The following is a 23,007-nucleotide window of genomic DNA, read 5'->3' as shown; positions in this document are numbered from 1 at the left end:
TTTTGGGCGATAAACAAATAAAAATACTATTTTTAACTAGAATTGGTACCGTTCCTGGTAAGATGTTTGATAACAAACATTTAATATAGAAAAATGCAATTTAATATTATTTACTTCCTTTAATGAGCCGGGGCCATCGTTCAGTAAAAGAGCCAGACCGTCTTTTATGAATAAAAAAACTTTTAATGGATGTAATGTGCCGTTAGAGTACTTCAAATAATCATGTCACGTGTGGCTTATACTCCACTTTGAAAGAAAAAAAAAACAACCCTTTCAAACGCCTTGTCCAACTATATAAACATAATACCCACCCCATCGTAACGTAAATCAGCTTGCACTTTCCATCGTAAAAGAGCTTTCAAAAGTTGTGTTTTCCCAACCCACCACGGCCTCTACCCTTTGAGCATACCCGAACGAAACAGCCAAATTTCCACTAAATACCACCCACGGTTTCCCGACCACCCCCTTGTATTTTACACCCTCTCCTTCTTAACTATGGGCAGCATGCGAACCGCTCTGTCACAACCGGTTGCGGAAAAGCCGGTGTCCCGGTTGAAATGATTCACACGAAAAAGAAACACCCCCCCGACCCCAGCATTTGCTTCTCAGGGTGCGTGGAATCGCTGGTTGGTTCCGAAAACATACAAACTCCACTGCACAATGAACTACCCAGCAGGTGGTCTTAATGATCGAAAATGGTTGCAGCTTTTCGCAAGCGCAAATCACTGCACCTGGGTGCAAAGTGCATTTTCGGAGTGCGATGACGCTTCCCAGCGGGAAAATCGCCGGCAAAGCTTTATGGGTGGCAAAACTGGTGCTTCGGTGTGGAAAGCTAAGGGCCGCGCTAAGGAGGATGGGCGGGAGAAGCATTTGCCGGAACCACCGGAAAACACCGGTTATTTGTTCGACTGTCGGGAAAACAGATTGCTGAACGTGTGCTGATGGTGGGTGGGCTGTCTGTGTGTCGCGTTTTCACCGGCGTTCCATCTTGCTGTCACAGCAACTGGTACAGTACCGCGTGTGCGATTTCTTTAAAGTACCAGAAGGACGTTTCCTTTTCTCCCGGAAGCGACACATTTGACGGAGGTCTTTCGACGGGGTTTTCTCGAACGAAAGCGGCACCATCAGCGTGGACTGGAGAAAGACTTCTAAAAAGATGAAAGAACTGGTTGGGAACGAGAAAAAACCTAGCCTCCCCGGCACGGTAGACCTTGGGAAAACGGGAAACGAAGGAAAAGCAAACCGTGCTGTAAGGAGAGGAGAAGAAGCAAGAAAAGATGTACAAATGAAAACCGTCAACCGGTTCGAGACAACAATGACAGGCGCAGGCGGCCGGATTGTTTTCTTGACGCTTTCTTTTTCAAGTGCTCCAAGTCATACCGGTTCCGGTTTCCGATGCCCTCGTGTTTCAATCGGCCATTTTTATTTCCCACAAACCGACGGCTCCCGAAACGGTGTCAGTAGGTGCGAGACTGGCTTGCGAGTTGATTTCTGGTGCTTGTACAAGATATTGTCATTGAACGTACATCATTGACCCGGCGGAGCGAGAACATATGTACTTGTTGGAGGTACAAAAAGTGAGATGGAACGATATGGAGAATATCTCTCTCTCTCTCTCTCTCTTCTACAAAGCCATTGAAAAAAGGATAATTATTTCAGTCGGCGCACGGCTTTATGCACGGTGACGCAGGTGGCAAAGTCAAGGGTTTCCTTTCCCCATCGCCATTGGCAACTGATTAAAGCTCGACAAGAGACAAACTTCAAAGCGAAAAAAGGGTTGGGTGTCGGTAATTGGGGAGACAAACGAAAAACAAAAAAGCGCTCCCGGTGAGGTTGAATTATTACAGACAGGAAACAGCGATACTGATTGTCGCTTGGCTGGTGCCGCCCGGGGTGGTTGCTTGAATGTTTGTGAAAGGTTTCTTTCGAGTGTAAATTTCAAAGAACTTGCAGAGATTCTGTGTTCTGGTAGCAGTTTTTGTTCTACTGACTCTTGGTGTGGGGACGCTTGGCTGGCTTGTTGTTCTTGAATCGTTTGCAAAGTTAAATAGGAAAGATGCTTGATGGGAAACGTGTTGCATAAATCTTGAAAAATACAGTCAAAAACGACATTAAATGATTCGTTCCGATTAATAAGAGAAAAATCCAGCCCTAAGAAACCTTTTTTGCAGCAAAAATAATTTCATTTTCATCACCTTTTCCACAAACTCCCACAATATTAATCGCTTAAGTCGTTCGGGGTTGCCCTGTGCCGCTTTTCCCGCTAAACACATAAATAAAATCAGCAAAAGCACTTCAACCATTTATTTGTTGGAAGCGCTATAGAGTCTGCTTCATACGGCCAGCGCTATTACTGCTTGACCCCACCGTTCAGAAACCGCGCTTTCGAGTGCGCACTCTTCTCATTGTTAAAAATGATAATATTGTTTCATTCTGTGTAAAAAGCACTTCACAACAAAAGTCGACAAGCATCGACTGTTCGTGTCTTTCTACGGTGGAACGTACAGGAAGAAGGAAGAGGGAAAACGAGAGGGCCAAAACTAATGAAACAATTGCGTGGATTTTCCGAAGGACTGCGTGAGCGCGCGCGCGCTTTTCCAGCTCTTGCTTTGGCGTGTTATTCCTTTCGCGTGTTTCGTACGAGGACACGGGAACTCGACGCTCGACATTGGTTTTGGTACGAGGCTAATGCTTTCGATGCGAGACGCTGGACGCTTCGGCACTGATGAAGTATCCACTCGAAAACGACAATAACTTTCACTCGAACTGAGTTTATCGGTTTTGTTTCCAGCCGTAAGGGGCAGACGTAGATCGAATGGGGAATGGTAGGAATTGGGTATGCCAAAAGAAGATCGACAATGGGACAAGATTAAGCGGTCGGCACTGTGGGTCAGTTGGGATGTTTTGAATTTGGTGTGGTTTTGTTTAGAAAAAAATGATTTTGTATGATTTTTTTTTAAATTTACTATAGGGCATGCGAGTAGAAAAATAGCTAGATATTATAGCCAGATATCGGTGAAGTACTGGGCGCCTCCATCAATGTCAATTAAGATTTTTTACTCGAATTTATGAACGTTTTGAATTAATTAATTAATCAATGTTTCATTTTTAGTACTTGAAAGTGTATTCAGTTTTTTTTATTTCAAGAGATGTATGAATCACAAAAGTAAAAATTAATGCGTTTCAAGGTTTCTGACCGCTTTCAACCAATAGTGCCTTGCTCTCGTCATTCTTTTCCCGAGTTATTGTGAAAGAAAAATCATCCCCATTGGCATGCTCATCACCGGTTGGAAAGTCCTCTTACCATTTGGACCAATGTGATCGATGCAGAGAAGAACGATGTGCGCGAAACAGATTCTTGGAAGCAGTCGTTTAGCAGTGGCGAGGGATGAAAAACCAAGACGAAAGCACGGGATTTTCCCATCTTGAGCGATTGCTGTCATTTTGTGTTTCGCCCCCTTCGCTGGACACTCTACGAGGGACGGTGGCTTGTAAAAACTTGTCCAAAGTCACCGCTCAATCATGATGCTTCGGGTATCGTAAACGTTCCAAAACAACAACAACAAAACCGTCAGGCACCGTCAATTTTCCCATCCTTAAGACCCGATTTAATTATATGAAATCACAAAACGGGTCGGGAAAGCCTTGTTGAGTTTATTTTACGCCCCTTGCAACCATGTTGCTGGCCTGTCTTTTGCTTGTTTCCTTTTGGCACACGACGCGAACAAAGACTGGTTGTAACGGTATGTACCATTGTTGCCGCGTTCCATAGCGCTCCATCGGGTGGGCAGAACATTAATTTATCACCAAAGCTTTAAAATAATAATTTTCACTTTACAAACAAGAGGGCCAGGCAGGGTATGGCTACCAGCATGACTGGTTGGTTGGTGCTGGGGTAGCTTAAATGGCATCATTTTCGAAGTAGTACCGAGGAAAAATGACATCGATTCCGAACAACTGCGACTCATTGCCGCTTTAACGGTTGTAATGTACCCGCGCATTTGCTGTCCTTCATTTTCCTTCCCGTGTTCAGGGGGTGAGTTTTCCCGACCGTGTCATGCCACTGCCGTAACAACCGAACCGAAGTGAACGGACTTTTTGGTGGGGTGGAATTTGTACCACCCAACCCACTGCCATGTTGGCAAGACTTGAAGGGAAAATTATTTATTATCGTAAGCTGGCTACCCGGCGCGATTTTCCCCCGCCCTATCGCTCGATGTCACGATGGCTTTGGTGTAAAATTTTCAACAAACAAACAGTTTCCTGGCCAGCGAAAGAAAATGCCAACGGGTGGGTCAATGAGGAGGTTGGTGGCGACTTTCCAGCTCGGTTTTTATTTCATTGCGCACACTGTTTTTAGCCCTCCTGCTGAGCTGGCGCTTCACGCGTTAAACTTGTAAGGCCGGAAAAGTGCCTTCCAATATATATTTCCACCGCAGGGTCAAAAGGAAGCAAAAAACCTTTCTTTAAGCTTTATCAACAATTGGTGCTGGGTTTGTTCCCTGAGACTCAGGTTCTTGTTTTGTAAGTGTGAAACCGGCCCAAGAACAATACCATTTCGGTTTCGCGAGCTATAAATGGCGTCCCCAGTCGGTCTAAATTGGTCTATAATTGGGAAAATAATGTCATCTAAACAAACAAAAGCTAACCTTTTTAGGCTATGTGTGGCGTTGTGAGCAGAAGAAGAAAGCACACAGCTTACATCCTGAGGCGTTCGTGTAAATGACGCGTCTTCTTACCAATTAGTACCCACAGACACACACATTCACAAACACATACACTCATTACAGCAACGGTGAGAAAAACAGTGACTATTACCGGTGTACTAATAGTAATAGCACACACAAAATGAAAAACATAACGCATTACATTCACAAGCTCATTAGCAGGGTTAGCGTCGTGTTTTGCTTTGTTTTCCCCGAAGAAAGGTAGCGTGAGAAATTTTCTTTTGCTTGTGGAAACAAAAAATAAGGAGCAAAACGGACACGTGGTCGACGTAGTGTTGTGACGGTGTGAGCCCATTTGCCCCTCAGGCTACACACAGCGCGTATTTGCATAAAATCTACGTTTTTCATCGTCGAACAACGCTTTGTGTGGTGAATTCCGCAACCCCCGCCATTAAACACTTCGTTATTTGTCAGCGTCTGAATCGGGAAAATGGTAAGCCTGAGCTTCCTTTGCCCTTTCGAACAGGAAATGACGCGAGTTGGAAGACCCGGGTCTGGGTAAAAATAAATAATTGTTCACCACCAGGAGACGCTTGGCATTTCTTTCATTCGAAACCATTAGGTGGCCGTTTGTGCTGGTTGGTTGGAAAAAAAATAAAGCAAACGCAAAACTTCCAGTAGGACGGGTTAAAAGGGAAAGCTAGTTTAGAACTGGTTTCAATTAATGAATGTCAAAAATCACTGCGTTGCAAAGGTAGAAAGGTTTGGAGAGTTGAAGAGAAAGAATGGAAATGAATTATTTATACAAAAAAGCATAGCAAAGAGGGACTTAATTTTAACTTCAGTCGATGGTGCATGCGTAAAAACGGTTTCAGGCAGGCACATTAAAGCGTCATCAAACTTTACACCCGGATTTGCATACAAAAAACGGTGCTGCACCGTTAACGTCACACGTGCCTTGGTCAGCGTTGGTTGGGTTGGGATGGTTGGATGGTTGGAGTTCGGTTCCGGGTGACGTTTGTGGTGTGCTTGTGAATATTTTAGTCCACGTTCGGACCTGGTAACCCAGGAAGGAAAAATTGGACTCGAGTGTGAGAGAGAGAGAGAGAAAGAGAGAGAGAGAGAGAGAGGGTGAAAAATCCGGGCGAACGAGTTAAGCCCTCTACGATTAAATCAATTTTCTCATCAAAAATAAAACGCCTCTTGCGTTGAGTTTTTTTTACCGCGAGATAAATTGTGAGCAATCGAGCTTTATTGGACGGATGATTGATTGTAATTAAAGTATTTATCCCAATTAAGGGTGGGAGGATTATTATTGTAATCGGAACAAGTTAATCTTAAATATCGGGGTATGTTTTTCTTAATAAGAATTGGAAAAATGTTTACATCGAACATGTAGAATATTGTCATTCGAAAACCATATATCTCTTGTTTGGTTGCCCGGTCATTGCGGTATTCTAGGTAATAAAAGGGCAACAATAAAAGGACAATAATAATTGGCCAAAAAGGGCGCTGCGGAAGAGTCTTTTTTGATAGGTTTACACTACCTCACAAGCACATTGAAGAGCATGAGGGAGACAGATAAGTGAGATGCCATGGACCCAAGGCTTCAAGGGTCCATGGCATCTCAGGAGGTCGAGAGTTCATTCAAATAGTGTTTAGACTTAGGTCTAACCAATGTGGATTAGGCACGTTTCTCCAGCGTATAGGACGGACCGACTTCAAAGCATGTTTCTGCTCGGATACCCTGGTCATGTATGCAGTACGAGGCCTCGTTATTGAACGTTATTCTTGACATCCGCAGATCGCCCAACGTTCCTAATTGGGATCTGCTGGAGCTCGAGGATGATTCCTACCTGAGGTCCATCATTGAGATAGATTAGTGTTGAATCTCGCTTGTGCAGAGTCTTCAGTGTGCGATCGAGGAGCTTGGTAGGGCAAAGGCGAAATATCTTGAACTTTGGATAAAGATCCTGGATCCTCGAGAAGGAAATGTCTCAAACCCGATGTGAATTGCATTCAATCTTGTAATGTCTTCTCTGTGACTTAACTTTAAGCAATACAGACAGGACGTTTTCCATTAATAAAAACCGTCTGTTTTTTTTCTTCAAACAGACACAACCACACGTGTTCTTTACAGTAACGAAAAAAGGCCTTTATCACCGAGTGAAAGTGCCAAAAACCACGTTCACACTAAACTGAACACAGCAGAAAGGATTCACCGATCAGTGATGGGAGGTTTTCCACCCCCAAAACCAGCTCCAACCCTGGCTGGTTCCATTGTTATTATGAGTGTGTGTATGTGTTTATACCAAACCGAAACACAAATCCCGACCGGTCTGCCGGAAGTCATCGTTACTCTTTTGTTCTGCTCGGTCGATTCGGTGATATGAGTGTGGCAACGCAAAAACCACTCACATGCTTGCTTTGCTCAGCTGCCTCTGTACTGGATCATTCCGGTTGTTTTCCCCAGCAAACGTAAGGGATGGTTGTAAGGGAAGCACAGCAGCGGTCGGCCGATGATGATAATGCATACGATTCAGTCGGGCCATTTGGTTGGAAGAGTAAATTGATGAAAGTTCTACCGAATTGCGAGTGCCGAAACGAAAGTGACAGCAAAGAATGGAGTTGTGTTTTTTTTTTGGAGTGAAAGCAAATCCACTGATAAGCCAGCAGGAAATGGCTTTCGGGGTTTTCCTATAGAAAAGGGATTCAGTTTGAGCAGGGAATTGAAACAAACGCCATTATATTTTGATGGTAGGAAATAGAGACTGGGAAGAGAATGATCATGATCAATGATCATTTGATGGTTTCGCTTCTATTATTACAATTTATGATAAATTTAAGATGAAATTGTTCTTCTAAATCTAAAAGAGCAATTTACTGCAGTCTTATCTAATTATTTGCCCCAGTCTGAAACCTGCAGCTTTCGGATGGCACTTGCCCAGGAAGAGCTTTACCGATACCGAGGAAAGCCAAAACCGTTTAGTACGAAATTTGTTTGCCACGATCATACTGTCGCTTCTGTTTCTCTGCCGTCCAGTATTTTTGTACTTCCCATCCCGAACGCCCAAACCCAACTAAATCAGCAGCACAAATTGCTTTTCCGGGCAAGTGGTACCCGTTCCGTGCCCCAACCTCAAACAATGAAAAACTACGCTCAGATCTGATTTATCAGCTGGAAATCCATTTTTCACGCGATGTGCACACAAACACACAAACACTCACACACAAACTCTCGCTCGATCGCTCGGTTGCAAAAATAACGACTGTGAATAATTTTGTCCACCTTTTTCCTCCCTTTGGGGGATAAAACTAAACCGTCTGAACCGCGTCTGAGTGGTGGCAAAAACAGCTACAACCCCCCTCCCCCCCCCCCCCCCAAATAAAGCACTAGCCGCCAGATAGCAGCAAACGTTGTTCTACTGTCGAAATCTGTTCGCGTCATCATCATCATCATCGCTACCGGAAAAACGAGGAGCTTTTTTGTATTTTCACTAGGGGAAAGCTTTTGGCAAACGGGGAAAATGGAAGCTAGGGTTGGTTTTTTTTTGTTTTACTCGTTTCATATTTATCTCTTTTTCGACCACCGACGACACCCCACGGTCACGAGTAGCCTGGCGTGAGCCGGCCACCGGTAGGGAAGTTTTGTTGGTTGAGTGTGTTTGTACTAAGACAATAAATGTACTGGCCGCGGGAGTTTTGCAGGCCAAGCGTTCAGATTGGTCAGTTATAGTGGGGCGCTGGGTTGAATTGTTTTTTTTTTTTAATGTTATTGTTATTTATGTTGCATATTCAATGCCAGTTTCAGTTCATAAAATTGTTTCCCGCGGGTTGGTGTTTGTATTGCACTTTAGTGGAACGCGCTGGAGTTGCGCCCTGGAGTGTTGGTGATGCTTGGCTGCCGTTGGTGTTTGCAGGCGAGCCATGGATGAACAGCGATCAAAGCTTTGATGGGAGAAATTATTGAACGTAGGTTGTAGATTGGAGAATGAAGATAAATGATGATTTTTCCTAGGTTTAACGCTATATGGTACAATTTTCTATGGCCTTTAGTGTTTATAATGAAGATAGTTCCCCAATCCGTACTATCGTTTATGATGCTTGTTTCACACGATCCATTAGTCCCTTTTTGAATATTTATCTGTATGGTACAGAATTTATAGGACTCGATGAGTAAACAGCTACATGATGTGCGATGCTTATTGATTTCTATAATTTTCTTGAGGTTTCCTCAATTACTTCCGGTATCGAATCCCAACCGGACTCTCACTCCGTACTCAGGACTAACCATCCAGCTATGGCTAAAAGAAAGGCAATAGACGACAGTCCACAAGATCTTCCGTGGCTGTACGTCCAAAGGAGAATTTGTCTCTCACCATGGCAAAATTCAACGTGCTTTAGCGAGAGGTCAATGAGCAACTTAAGCGGTCCAAAATCAAAATAAATCTAGAATAAAAGGATTAAAGAAACATCTTCTTGTCCACTCAGAATAAGTCTAATTGCAGGCATGCTTTCGTTCTCTCTCTCTCTCTCTTTGGCAAAGCATACTTTTAGGTCATGCCTGCCATTTCTTGATTACTCGACTTAATGATACTACGTAGTTGGATAGACAGTCAGTCAGCCAGTCCGTTGTGAGCAAGGACAGTCCGGTAGAGATTTGAACCCCGGTCCTGCCCTGTGAAAACTAGCGCCGCGATCGTCTTTACACAGTCTGGCGTATTTTTAGAATAATTCTGAAAAAAACTAGAGGCTCCTATGCTTACAGACCTTGTGCTTGCTTAATAGTGAAAACCTACCGAACAATAATAATCGACTTTTAAAAAGCTTAGCATCTCTTAAGCAGCAAAAGACCTTCCAGAGCAGCTTATCAAAGCCCTGCCGTCCAAATTACCTTCCGTAATGTGTACCCTTTGTACATGGGAAATGACTACAAAAAACCTTATTTCCGCGATGATGAAAACACCACCGAAAAAACAACACACTCGCCTGAACCATCACCATCCGCAGCGGCTTCCCAAACCGCACCCCACTGAGCAGGATGGTATAGCCCCCAATCGTTTTTCCTTCGCCCCGCCTTTCCCCCCCCCCTCGAGCAATTTACGATAGGTCTCCATTATCGAAAACCTTCTAACCTCCGTATCTCGCTTTTTGGGAAGGCGACAGTCAATATTTGAGCAGATGACATTATGCTTTCCGGACCCGATGCTGCTGCTGCTGCTGCGGCGGCTATGCGCATGCAGTGGTTTTTCCTACAGCAACGACCCTTTTCCCTTTTTCGCCCTCCCTCCCTACTACTCCCTAGCTACTTCGGTTGAGAGCCGTTCCGTGGTAACGTTCCGTGTGAAGAAGTCGTACCACATTTGCTACGTGTAACGGCAGCGTCGGTCTGCTGTAAAGTGGGTTGAGCCGGTATTAAGGATGGTTTTACGTTCGCCTTAGGCTTGTAGCTTCTTGCCATCGACTTACCCGGTAGGCTTTTGCAAAACTCGACCCTCTGATGCGTTCGATAAAATGGCGAAAGGAAAGTAAATCAATTTCCGGTGGAAAAAAAAGCACACAGAGAAGCAGGTCGGTTTGCTGGCAAAGCTTTTGCAGTTCGGTACTAAACTACACCGCTCCGATATGAGGCAATTTGCCTCCATTAAAGTATGTGTGTGGTGTGGAAGAAGAAAAGGGTATGTTTTAGTTGATTATAATATTCAATTAAAGCATATTTTGCTAAAAGGCTTTTTGTTATTTAAAAGGAATAATGTTTAAAGTGATCTACGCTGCGATTGAAGTCAAGAAATAGTTTTGAACTGCAGGCAGAAGAGGACTCTTTTTTTTTCTCTCCACAACTGCCTTCTGCCTTTAATCGGTGGCGTGTTCACATCAGCAGTTCTGAATGCGGTGGAAAGCGTTCCCGGGAAGCTCGATCCTTCCAGCGATTGCCTCCTTTGAATCGTCCGGTAAAGCAAGCGGAACGATTTATACCCTTTCGGTCGTTTCGCTTCCTTGTAGTGTGTCCTTTCTTTTGGGGCTTCCCTTTTTTTTCCGGTGAAAAACCCGGACCGCCGAATCCACACCAATCTACCGGGCATCTTTCAACGATTTGTCTGTCAGACAATCAATTTCAGCTTCGACAGACTCCATGCTCCTTGGTTTCGCACGCTCTGGTGCGGCTTCACAACCACAATCCCTAATGGCGGTTAGCAACCGGGCTAGGCAGAAACCCGAGGGTTACTAGCTCTTGGAACTGCGAAGATATGAGGAATCGAAAGCTTTAGCTGACCCAAGGTCAGGGCAGGGTTGTTTTAAAATTTCGGTCCGTTGGAATTTAGTGGAATCTCATAAGAACCTGTTCGGCCCGCCGGACACGAGAGTTATGTGTCATTGGGAAAAAGACACTGGCCACGAGCTTTTTGCAGCACGACCCAAAACATACGAGCTGACACATTCCACCCCAACACTCTGACAGAGGTTCGCTGGTTGGGTGTGTGTGTGCGGTTTTTAGGCAAAATTTTTCGTTCCGGGTTTTGTGGGGAAAAAAAGACTTGGAAACATGGGAAAAACTTTTCCCCTTGGACGTGTAGCAAACGTTGCGGTTTGCCAAAGCAGAGAGAGCTTAGGATGTCTTTTTCTTTCTCGGAGACTTTGACTAGATTTTTAAAGTTTAATTCTATGCTTTATTTACTTTCGTTTAGGAGGGTTCTGGGAGCTCTCCGGATGTGGGATGTTTGGCATCGTTCACGTATGTGGATGGATGAATGTTTGCAGAGTGTAGTTAAATTGTTTTTAAAAGTAATAGTTCCAAATGCTTCTTAAGAGGTTTTATGAACCTTTTACATTGCTTTGGTAGTAACAACAGTATTTGTTTACTGAGTGAGGATCTTCTTTAGACATAATTTTGTATAGATGGAAGTTTTATTAACCCAGCAAAGCCAAGTCAGACTTATTTGCTTTATTACTAGAGAACATCTTATCACTCATAGATCAATCCAGACGGATTTTTTATGAGAATGTTTTTCTTGGTCGTGGTAAAGCAGGTTTAATCTCTTATGGGCGAATTCCAAGCCACCGCGACATATGTGAGGAACTAGAGTTACATATAGAATACATATGGAAGCTATGTAAATTGGTGGAAGCTTGACCCAAGATAGGTGATCCTTCCGATACGATTTAATTATTTCATGACTTGAAAGCATTGGAATTATTATTCAAATCCCAAACGACACTTGAATTGTTTCATACAGGTTAGCTGAGAAATCAAGTTGACCTTTTCTTCAGGTTCCAAATTCACAACATTTAATTTCCTATCGTATGCGCTAAACCTTTCGCTGGTCTTACCAAGGGTAAATTCATGGAATCAGTAAATGAATCAATTAATCTATCAATTAAGACTGTCGACACTACATTAGTGTTTATAAAAAGACTAAAAAAACAACTAAACACACTCTCATCGTCATTGAACACGTCACTGTACATCATCCACCATTCAGAAGATCCGCCATTTAGAAGTCCGGCTTTGGAAAATTCGTGGAAAAAACAACGAGAAATCCTTGTTTTAAAACTTTCTCCTTTCCCGCAAGCATACACAAACACACACACCTCACACAGCTCCCTTCCATTGAAAATGCTTTCATTTAGCTAAAAGCGATGCGATGCTTCTGTTCGCATCGAATGCGTTATTCGTGGAACTGCTTTCGCACTGCGAAGTTTATCCAGTTCACATACAGCGTGGCATCGTGAACAGCAGCAACAGGAACCGTGGGATGAGCTCCCGGACCGAAAAATGGCGATCATTTTCGTACTGGCTTCCGGTATCACAGCTGCCACGAAGTCACCATTAGACAGGGGATGGCGGTTTTGTTGGGACCGTCAGTGAAATATCAGAGGACGGATTGTTGTTGTTGTTGTTGGTCAGTGTGCAATGAATCAATTTCCGCATGGCTCTCATTTTGGGGGGACGAGCCCAAAGAAAAAACGAGTCTCCCTGCGTGAACCGTCGCTCAGCTTGGTGCGTGTGTGTGTGCAGTATATATTGTTCGACCTGCCGCTCTGTTCGATCTTTGAGTGAATGGATTGCCATCGTTTCAATTCCCGCAAAACCCGGACTCAGTATAAGCCCTAGCCGGGCAGTGTTATGAAGAATTCAGCAGCAATTGCATTTTCAGTCTGGTGGAGGGTGGAAAAAACGGTCTGCGGATGGAATGGAGAGGGGGAGAATTAATCGATATTTTGTCGAGTTTTCCAGCTAATCGGCGAAAGCGAACGTTTCGTGATGAAGTGGCGGAGTTCTAGGCGGATTCTGCGTGCTCCATCTGCGCGCTGGAGCTTGTTCCGCTGTTGGCGGCAAAAAGTTAGTGTTGGAAAACATTGATAATGCTTAGCGTGTGGAAGGATGGGAGCGATGTTTCGACAAGCATGAGTGGTTTGGAAAACTGGTATTGTATATTCTGCCAATGTTTCGTTCGTAGGATGCTGAAGGAAAGATTGTTCTTAAGTTTTCTTTATTGAATAAGGGAAGAGATTTATTTTCTTTTATAATAAAATAAGTGGAAAACGAAACGTGAGAACATGTAAATGGATAAAACAGGACCGGGGCTCAAATCCCATCCGGACCGTACAGTGAGGACGAGTCAGTGAGGGACTGACTATCCAACTACGTGGTAGCATTAAGTTTAGAAAGCCAGAAATGGCAGGCATGACGTTAAGAGGTCGTTAGGCCAAGAAGAGAGAGAGACTCGAAAGGTTTCAAGCAGGATTCTTCGACCTAGTTATTATTATCAATCTTGTACGACTTCATCCGTTTTTCCTGGCCTAACTTATATTCATAGCTCAAATTCAAAAGGATCTGCATGATTAAACATAACTTAAATTTGCCTTTTTTCATTATTTCTTACCCCTTTTCAATGCTTCTCATTTCTTATCCACCTTCAACATTAAGACAGGGAACAGAAACCCCGACCTTTGATTGCTGATTGACAGCAGCGAGCAATCTGAGGCGGTCCTCTCTGAGGTTGTCCTCACAATCGCACCGCTGACCGCTGCTTCAAACGGAAATACCACGAGCCAGAATCAAGTTTCGCCGTCCCCGATCGCGATGCAAGGAACGCGCCGAGAATGAATGCTTCGCCAACTTGAATCCCTAATCAAAGGATTCGCCCAACGCTCAAGACCGCCGCCCTTGTTCCTTGTGAGCGGGGAGAACCGACAAACGCCTGAACGAGAATGGTGAAGAAATGATGGAAATTTCTTTGATATTAGAATCTCTTCAATTACAGCTCAACGGTTTGGCTTTCATCTTTTTGCACGTGGTACTGGGGCAGGAAGGTTGACCAGCAGTAGTTGAAGCAGCAGAAGCACCAAGATGCTTGCTCCTTGGTGCTCCATCTTGGGCGAAGCTGCACAAGAAGCCGTCTGGTTCCGACGCGGTGATAAACGCGGTGGAAATTCGCTTACGCTGTGAATGGCGCTTCATTCCACTGCACGAGAGTGGTTGAAAGTGTTGAATGCGGGCGAAAGGGACGTCCAAGGTTACCCCCTTCAATCCTCCACTCTCCCTGTTCCCTACTGAACCCGAACTGGTCTGGTGCTGGTAATGGTGATTTTTGTGTGTTTGAATTAAAGATAAAAGGATAATTTTGTTATGGAATATAAATCAAATTATATCATCTCGGTCGGTTCCTCCCCGGGCTTCCTACTTCAACGCCGGATCTTGCCATTTTTCTAAATCCGCACTACGGCTGAAGGTAAGGGTGCACCCGAAAAAGGGTTTTCTTTCGGACAAGTTACACCGATAAGAAATGGGACCGGACTGCGTACCCTGACACAGTCGGAATGAGGGTTAATTAGGGCTGATTAGCAGTCGAGTGCTGCGTTCGTGCTTTGCCAACCCGCACCCAGCCAAGGGTGGTACGCTTGATGCTGTAAATTATGCTGTATGATGATTTATTGAATTTTGATAGGTCAGTGGAAGCAAATCAAAGGGCCGATACACCGCCGCCACCCGGATGGTGTGAATGAGATAAATTTTGCCTTCACACCGAAATTAATCCCTTTCTTCCCCCGGACTGTGACCAGCAAAGAAATAGGAAAGCTCGATTTGGAATTCTAAATTCACTTCGTACAAAGGCGTTTTCACAGCTCACAGGAACACAGAAAGGGAATGGAAAGCTAGATGGGCCTCTGAAGTTGGTAATTTCGATGTGATGGACCAATCGTCCTTCCTTCCTCATCACGATGCATAATTTTAAGCTAAAGCGATAAAGTTACCTGTCCCGAGTAGGTACGGCCATTTCGGTCTCTCGCTCTGTGTGCTTGCCAGTAAAATGTGAAGCGCGACGATCAGAATGGTGAGGTTAAGTTGAAAATTATTTTTCCCCGGAAATTGCCACCATGGGAGCTTTCCGTGATCAGGGAGGTCAAGGAATTTCTCGGAAGCTTGCGATGTACAATAATAGTATTGAAAACGAAAATTGGGAAAACCCGTCCGTCACATAGCGATTCGCTGGAAATTGTGCTGGTTGTGGGCAAGTGGGCGCTATTTAACATTTAACTTTGATGTTTTGAATATAGTTTTATGATTATTTTTCCCTAGAGTAGCAGTCAAATAGAAGTGGGCTTCACTTGGTGCCTTGTGAAGCACGGATACTCATATGGAGAGTTTTGGTTTTAATTGGCTGCTAACGAAATAGTCAGGAGCATTTTAACTAGTAGACTTATTTTTCAGTGATTTTAAGGCTCATTCCAGAATATGATAAACAAACTTATTTCATAACAATAAACCTGAAAGATCGACCTCTAAACATCAACACGTCAGAGAGAGATAGACAAGAGATTTCTTGTGGCAGAGATGTTCCGTGTTTTTAACACCTTTGAACTTTACTATTCTTCCATGATATCCAGAGCTTTTTTGACACCTCGAGAGGTCTTGGCCAGCCATTTCTGGCCTTTTCTGTGATTTGATTTTACCCATATCTGGATAGCCACAGTCCTGCGTACGGGGAGGCGGTCTGGATGGGATTTGAGCTTCGGTTGTGCCGCCCCATCCAGAGCAATACCGGACCTTATTCAGCTTAGTAAGCATTATTTTTAATGATTTCTCTTATGTAAATTAAAATTGTATAAGTCAATAGAGATTTTAAACTTGATTTAATTTCAAATATACTAACACTCAAACATTTTACAGCCCATGGATAGCAATTATCATCAGTGAACGCGAAAATTATATATATTTGAAAAATCTCATCATAAACCCGTAATTAAAATTCATCAAAACGGAAGCATAATTGTACACACCACAATCCACCGAAAAATAATGACCTTAAAAAAAATATATTGATCTGAACTTCTCCGAAATCGACACCTCTTTCCGAGCGATTTTTCCGACCTGTTTTACGGTGATCTCTACCTACATTAAAGAGCGTGAAACGTAAATATAGGTTACGACAAGAGCAGTGGCAGCAATCCATCAGAACCGATTTTTCGGAACCATTCGTTTTCCACTAATTTGAATTGGAAAATTTCTACCCCAGCTGCAGTGCGAATAAAATGTACTGGCAGCGAAACTATGACAGGAGCTGCTTTGGTAATTATTCTTTTTGCGTTGGTTCGGTTGGCTACCTGCCACAAATCGCTTTGTAATATTCTGGTGAAATGATTTCGATTAATGATGTGGTTCCGTAGTCGCAACCGAGAGACAAAAGCACTCCCGTAAAGCATGGCTTTAATTAATCTTCCGCCCATCTCAGCCGGCCACTTGATGCGGCAGTTCCAGTGCCGAAGAGAGAAGTAATCAAAACGGGGGATACTGGAGACCGTCGTCCAACCGAGGGTCGTGTGAGAGATCGTAGGGTTTTTGGGTGTACAGAACGTCCCCAGGACCCCCATAATAGGCGGCGGGCACACGTTCAAAAGAACTTTAATTAAATTCTGCCCATCTGCAGGACCAAGGGAGCGAACGATTTTCCCTTGGTTTCGCTTTAATTTTGTCGACACGGTTCGTTGCCGGTTTTTGGCGGCCTTGATCCCTTCCCTATTCCCTGTTGGGTATGCGGTTGCGGTTTGGAGACCTGATGCTGCTGCTTACCTGGACTCGTGCGGCGACCCGTTCGTTGTAACGCATCGGCACAAACCAGCCCTTGGTCGAGCCGGTTACGAGCACGATGCCGAGCAGGAAGAAACACACAAAGGCGGCAATGACGGCCTTTGCCCGGCCAGACACTACCATCGCCATCTTGCGCTAGGTTGTGGTGTGTGTGTGTGTTTCGGTACGGTTAATACTGGTCCAGAGAACACACAATGGTTTCTGATTGCGGCGCGTAACGGATGATTTAAATCTGTGCCTTTTGGACGGTGCTGTCGCTACTGCTGCTGCTGCTGCTGGTGGAAGCTCCGATGGCCGTCACACTTCGATAAACGGCCAAGGTCAGGTCAGGCTTACTAATTAAGCTTCCCATCGAAGGGCGGGAAAATTGCACAGGCAGGCAGACGCACTCAAAACACACCGAACCAACAACACGATATGATGCTTTTTTCGTTGTGATATTTTTAATTTACTTCTCTAGCAGGGTAAAGCCCCTTTATGCCTTGATATGACGGTCGAACAACACTTGGAACACTTGAGATTTGCTTGAGAAGCAATTTGATAATTGAACCGATTTAAACTATCGCCAATCCACTCAACAAACACACACACGAGCACACCTTGAATTCACTTCCGTTGGTAAGGACGCACCAACTTGCTGCACTTTGTACTCTCTGCCCCAATATTCTGCTCCGATCCCGGTGTAATCCGGTAGTAATAATTTTCCTGTGACTATTGCTTTTCCCACCCCGGGGTTTTTTGCTTTGTACTCTAAATCCAGTCGCAATAACAACACGCCATTCCGCCCGACAGGGTTTGTTTGTTTGTTTGTTTATTTGTTTGTTTGTTCACACCTTCGCCACATAAACTACGACACGTGGGCAAAATTTCGGACCAGGATTTTTCACACGCGCGCTACTAACAATCGCTCTGCCGCTGATGAGCTTTCATGCTGGGTGGCAATAAAGTTTAAGCCGCTTCCTCGCGCTTAGTCAGGCGGTTTGTATTGCCGGCTGTCGGTCTCTTTTCGTTGGACAGGAAAAGCGGGTGGTATAAATTATTTCCCTGGCACGCAAAGCAGTTGCGTACAAAAACCGAAGGCAGCGAAGGATGTTTTTTGACCTGGTCTGCCTCCTAGCTTGTCTAGGTCAAGTGTGGCCGTGAAAGATAAGCCTTGGTCATAGCTTGTTTCTTGACAACTTAATTATTTCTGGCTATCTTTTGCGGTTGGAATTTCCCGGGCACGCGTGTTGTTTTTTCTTCTTCTCCAAACAGGCAAAGTGGATTCTTTTTAAGATAATATTCACTTTTCTTTTTGTGACACGCACAAACAACGGTAACAGCTTCTTCGTCAACAGCGAAACGTTAAATAAACACTCTTTTTTCCACGAAGAGAGCTGGGAAAAAGTGGAGTACTGGAACAATCAAAGCAACAGTTCCGTAACGAGAACGAGATATCCTTGCTGGTGTAAGAGGGAGCCCTCCTTGGCTATTCTCCAGCACCGAAACTAGAAGCTTCCTTCCTCTGTTTCCTTATCACAGAACGTATTGATTTTGAGCGCGCAGTCGTACCGGGAAAAGCGCGCGGAAACCCCGTGAAAGAATAACAAAATTCGATAAAAGAAAACAACGAAACGCGCGCGCGACACTATTCGAACCGGAACCGGAAAAATCACGAACGAGCGGTTAGTTGTAGTTTGGGGTGGTTTGGGGCGCCAACATTAAACCCCCATAACACCGTAACTTCTTCTCGCGCAGACAAATACACGCCCCGTTATCACAATCGCAGCACCGAATGTCACGAAAGCTTAATAAAAATCAACAATCGACCTTTAAACCACCAGCCGTACCGTGACGCACTACGGCCTGGGTTTGCTTCGTTTTTGCTCCAGAGGAAACCCCCTACCGACCGAGCATCATAAATCACTGAAGCATCGTTTCGCACTTTTACCCTGCGGCCAGGAACACCGGAGTTGGGTTTGCAGGTCCTGGATCGTTTACTGGATCGGTGGTGTATGATTTGCTGACGGCGTGCGAAGGACTCGCGTTCGTCTCGCATTCCACGCTTCCTTCATACTTGGACCACCCAATTTGGTGGACAGGTACTCAAGGTACTTTTGGCCTCCTTTTGCCGGGGGGAGTTTTTTCGACTCGCCTTTGGAACCGTTCACGTGCTTCACAGGCGTATGACAATTGGTGTCCCACCTGGTTGGACCAAACACGTGGGAAAACTCGCAAAGATCGGGTACACACACTCACAACTTCCTCCTGGCTTGGTTCGCCATGGCGGTACAGCACCCGGCCGAAGTGTTATATTCAATTATGGTAATTATATAATCCACTCACGAACTCCGTGCGAAGGTGCAAAAGGCTCTGCTTTAACGGGGGCTTGTTTTTCCCGTGCTTCAGCAGCAGTATTTGTGGGTGATTCACCATGTATATACACAAACACACACCGCGCGCGCGCTCGCTATAATTCGGTTGTTTTTGATGAGCCTTCTTTCGCCGCCCGGAACTGGCTCTGCGGAAGGATTAAACGCAACACACGCACGTTAACGCACGTTCACCGGATTCATCTGCACGCTTCCAGCAACAATACGCGTCTGTTGCCGAAGGAACCGGGGTAGAGCAGTGCCCGGTGCAGGAGTTATCCCGTCTGGCATAACATAACACACGCGCTGCCAACCCGAAAGCACATCAATACCGGGCAGGTCGAGTGAAGCAGCGAGATATGTGATGTCAAGTGGAATCGAGAGATATGTTTCGGTCGATGCGATATGGCCACTTTAACTACACACCGAGACTCTCTCTCCCTCACACACACGCGGAACGGGTTGGATATTTTGTAAGATATGTCGATACGTTTTCAGACCAAAAATAACGATCCGAGGGTGCTGGATATGTTTCTGATTCTTTTCCTCTATTTGTCGAGCACGGTTTTTGGGTGTACATACTCCCAGACACTAATTGTGTGTGTGTGTTTCGCCGCCAGCTCTAGCCCACCGGGCACTCGACGCAACGGACCGCTTTTTTGTCGACGCACGGTGCGGATTGCATACGGTGCAAGGCGCACGGTAGTAAATCGCGAACGGCACAACGGACCCGAAATCGATCGCACGGCAACGGTAACGACGACGACGACGGCGGTAAAGACGGCGACGACGGCAACGGTACGCAACTCGGCTGAAGTGTGTGCAACTTCATCGCGGGCCACCAGAAAACTGAACTCGTTTTCGCTGGCGTGCCGATATTCCGTTTTGGGGGAATGCTTATGGCCGAAATTCCAGCACTGCCCGAAACCCGAACACGGAGCACCCGATGTGGACACGAGCTCGAAAATTCAGAGGGTTCACTATCCCGAACGCTGTCTTATCAGTGCAGGTCCCCTGTTCTGCCCGGTTGCCAGGGGAGAGAATACAATGGTACCCCACCCCGCTTTCATGAATGTTCGGCACCTTGCATAACGCGCAGGGGAAGAACAGTCGTGCTAAAAACCTTTGCCAATTGTGCCGCTTTTCCGTTCGTGTACGGTGTGGCGCTTCAGCGAGCAAGGAGAGAGTGAATGAGAGCGAGAGACCGAGAGTTGGGAAATCGTGTTTGTGTCCTTGGAAATCTCGGCTACTGAGATCGTGCGTTGCGCATGCTCACGGAAGGTAGGGAAAAAAACACTTTCCCCTGAAAGTTATGCAACACGCAATACACGCAATAGTACTTAGCTGAGTGTATTCGTGAGCGTATCGACCGACGCTTGTTTTGACGGCGTTCCGATCGTGTGAAGGGTACGCGAGTCCCCAATTTTACCGGCTAGCGCGTGTGACGTCACCGTTTAAAGTGCGAACGAAGATGAAAGTTTGGGGCGAAAATTTTGGCGAACGTTTCAAAAGAACAAGGCCAAGACCCCTTTTTATTCCCGGCAGCAGAAATAGCTTCTCCAGGAATGGAACAGGGAACTCCCCTAATGGGGAAAGTGTGCGAAAAAAAAGGTAAACTGTTAGGTTAATGGTGATTCGATGATGGGCTTTTGGGTTGATAGCTAGCAGCAGCAGCACGTTTGGAATCGATTCGATCCCGGGTTTGAAGCCATTTCTTTTCATCTTTTCGGTTCGGTTTGCTGAATCTGCCGGTTGCCGGGCGGTGAATAGGATGGTTATCTGTTGCTATTTTGAATACGCATTTGCCATTCATTGATTTGTGGCAATGAGCGCTGGGTGTTTGTGGTAGTTCCCCGATAAGCTAAGGTAAGGTGGCTTTGGAAATTGTGTGTGACAATCGTGCACGTGCTAGGAAGGATGGTCGAGATGGCGAGAGTTGCGAATGGAGAATGGTTTTATGGGTCTATCGGAATGAGCGTGTGCGAAACGTGCAATTCGTAGCCCGTTTTCCGTGGTGCGATACTCGATAATGAACCGGTCGCTTTATTGTTGATGGTCGTGAAAAGTGGACGTTAAAAATGGATTTCCATTTCGGCTGGTGAAGGACATAAAATTTAATATGCTCTTATATTTTATTCCACCCCAAAACAGCACAATGATTCTCGCCGTCACGTCAACCCGGGCTGTGTGAATTAACACATTGTAACGGATCCACTTCATTGAAAAGCGGAGTGGGGGATTTAATTAAAAAGGCCTCCCGATACCCCGATGTAAGTGGCGCTCATTTTGAATCCATGAACTGCAGAAAGTGGCCGTACGGATGTCAACTTTTGAGGATTGCTTTCTTTCACAAAAATCCATCAATCTAACCATTGTTCATCGAACAGCCCAGCGGGGTGTCTGCTGTCACTTGGCAGTGACGCACGGTAGTAAGGATGGCCCAAGTTAATCATCGGCATCCCCTTTAGCGTCCCCGGCGGTGTAGGGACCGGCTACAAATTGGCTACTAAATTGCACTCACTTAGTTTGCCTTTAGTCTAATGAATAATCCAAATTCCTTTCCCGCGGTTGACGGAGCCCAAGGAATGTCTCACTCGTGTCCTTTGTCCCGTCGTGGCGCGGTAGACTCCGTGTCATGAATGCAAAAGCAGCAAGCGGGCAAGAAAGAGAGTTAGCACAAAATAAATACGCCTGAACGGGACGCCGCCACAGGTACTGGAGGGTGATCATAGCGAACGATGATTTATCCCTGCCAGACCGAATCCCTGAGAGAGCTTTGTGGTTTTGGTGGCGGTCACCGAGAACCTTTCACAGCTCAAGTGCTGCTACAAGGGAAAAGGCAGCCGGCAGACCTGAGTCGCTCGTCATAAATCATAAATCATTTTATTTTGCTACTACGGCGCTTAGGCGGCTCGTCCTCTTCATCTCTCCGATCATCCGCATCGCAACTCCCCACTACTTTGCCAGCTGCTTTGCCGTACGGAATGAAGGAATGTCCTTGCATCTTCTCCGTGGATAGAGCCACACATCGAAAACCAATTTCCAAAAGGAGCGAAAACACCGGCCCAAAGCGGACGAAACAAAACTGAGCTAATGAAGAGGAAAATTCGTCCCGATAAAATGGCACATATATCAAGCACCGTGACTGCTGGTGGTGGACACCACGTTCTGCTAGAGTTCCAGTGAGGTACAAACGGTCGCGAAAAATACGCGACAAAGTGATGTTTTCGTTAGGTCGGAATGGAAATCGTATTTTGTCTTGCTTTTTTGCCTAACTTTTCGTTTGCCCAAACTGAAATGTACACCTGAAAATTGTGCAAGTGGGCTGATGCATCGGCTTGACGGCGCCGACGATGAGAACGATGACGATGCTGATAATGAGCATGTCGACCGAAAGAGTTATTCGAACGAGCAGCAAGAGATGTACTTGCAGCTTAAACTAAAGCAAAACTATCCTTTTGATAGTTTGGCAAATGTTTTGCCGAGAATCCGAAAGGGGGTGGAATTTGCTAAGCAAATTTTAGGAATAGTTTCGTTTTAATCCTTCCATTCGGAGAGCGGGAGTAAACCGGGAATCCGGGATGCTCGGTGAAGCTTGTTGAGACAAGATGGTTAAAATTAGATAAGTAAAGCTTTAACATTGAAATGCACATGGGAGGACAGTTTTAGGATGTGTCTTTTAGTTTAACTATTCGCTTTAAATTCAATATGTGCTCAACTCTTTACGCTCTCTCTCTCTCTCTCTCTCTCTCTCTCTCTCTCTCTCTCTCTCTCTTGGCCTATCTACCTCTTAGGTCATGCCTGCCATGTCTGGCCTACTAGTATTAATGATACCTGGTAGTTGGAGAGTCAGACCTCATTACGGGAGAACGGTCCGGATGGGACTCGAACCCAGGTC

General features: G+C 45.3%; 1 protein-coding gene across 10 annotated transcripts in view; it reads right to left on the bottom strand.

The window, feature by feature from the left end:
- The window catches only part of LOC118509818 (collagen alpha-1(XVIII) chain), a 189,726-nt gene that overhangs the window by 100,860 nt on the left and 65,859 nt on the right, over positions 1-23,007 (bottom strand). Inside the window, exon 1 of one of the 10 annotated variants that reach the window (XM_036050980.1) lies at positions 16,741-19,960. The exons of the other annotated variants lie outside the window; for them this stretch is intronic. Coding sequence (XP_035906873.1) covers positions 16,741-16,887 — 147 coding nt within the window. The 5' untranslated portion in view covers positions 16,888-19,960. Of the gene's footprint in view, positions 1-16,740; positions 19,961-23,007 lie in introns of those variants that run through there. 10 annotated transcript variants of the gene reach the window in all.

Source organism: Anopheles stephensi, chromosome 3 (genome assembly GCF_013141755.1).
Source record: "Anopheles stephensi strain Indian chromosome 3, UCI_ANSTEP_V1.0, whole genome shotgun sequence".
Taxonomy (NCBI): domain Eukaryota; kingdom Metazoa; phylum Arthropoda; class Insecta; order Diptera; family Culicidae; genus Anopheles; species Anopheles stephensi.
This window is presented reverse-complemented; position numbering and strand designations above follow the sequence as displayed.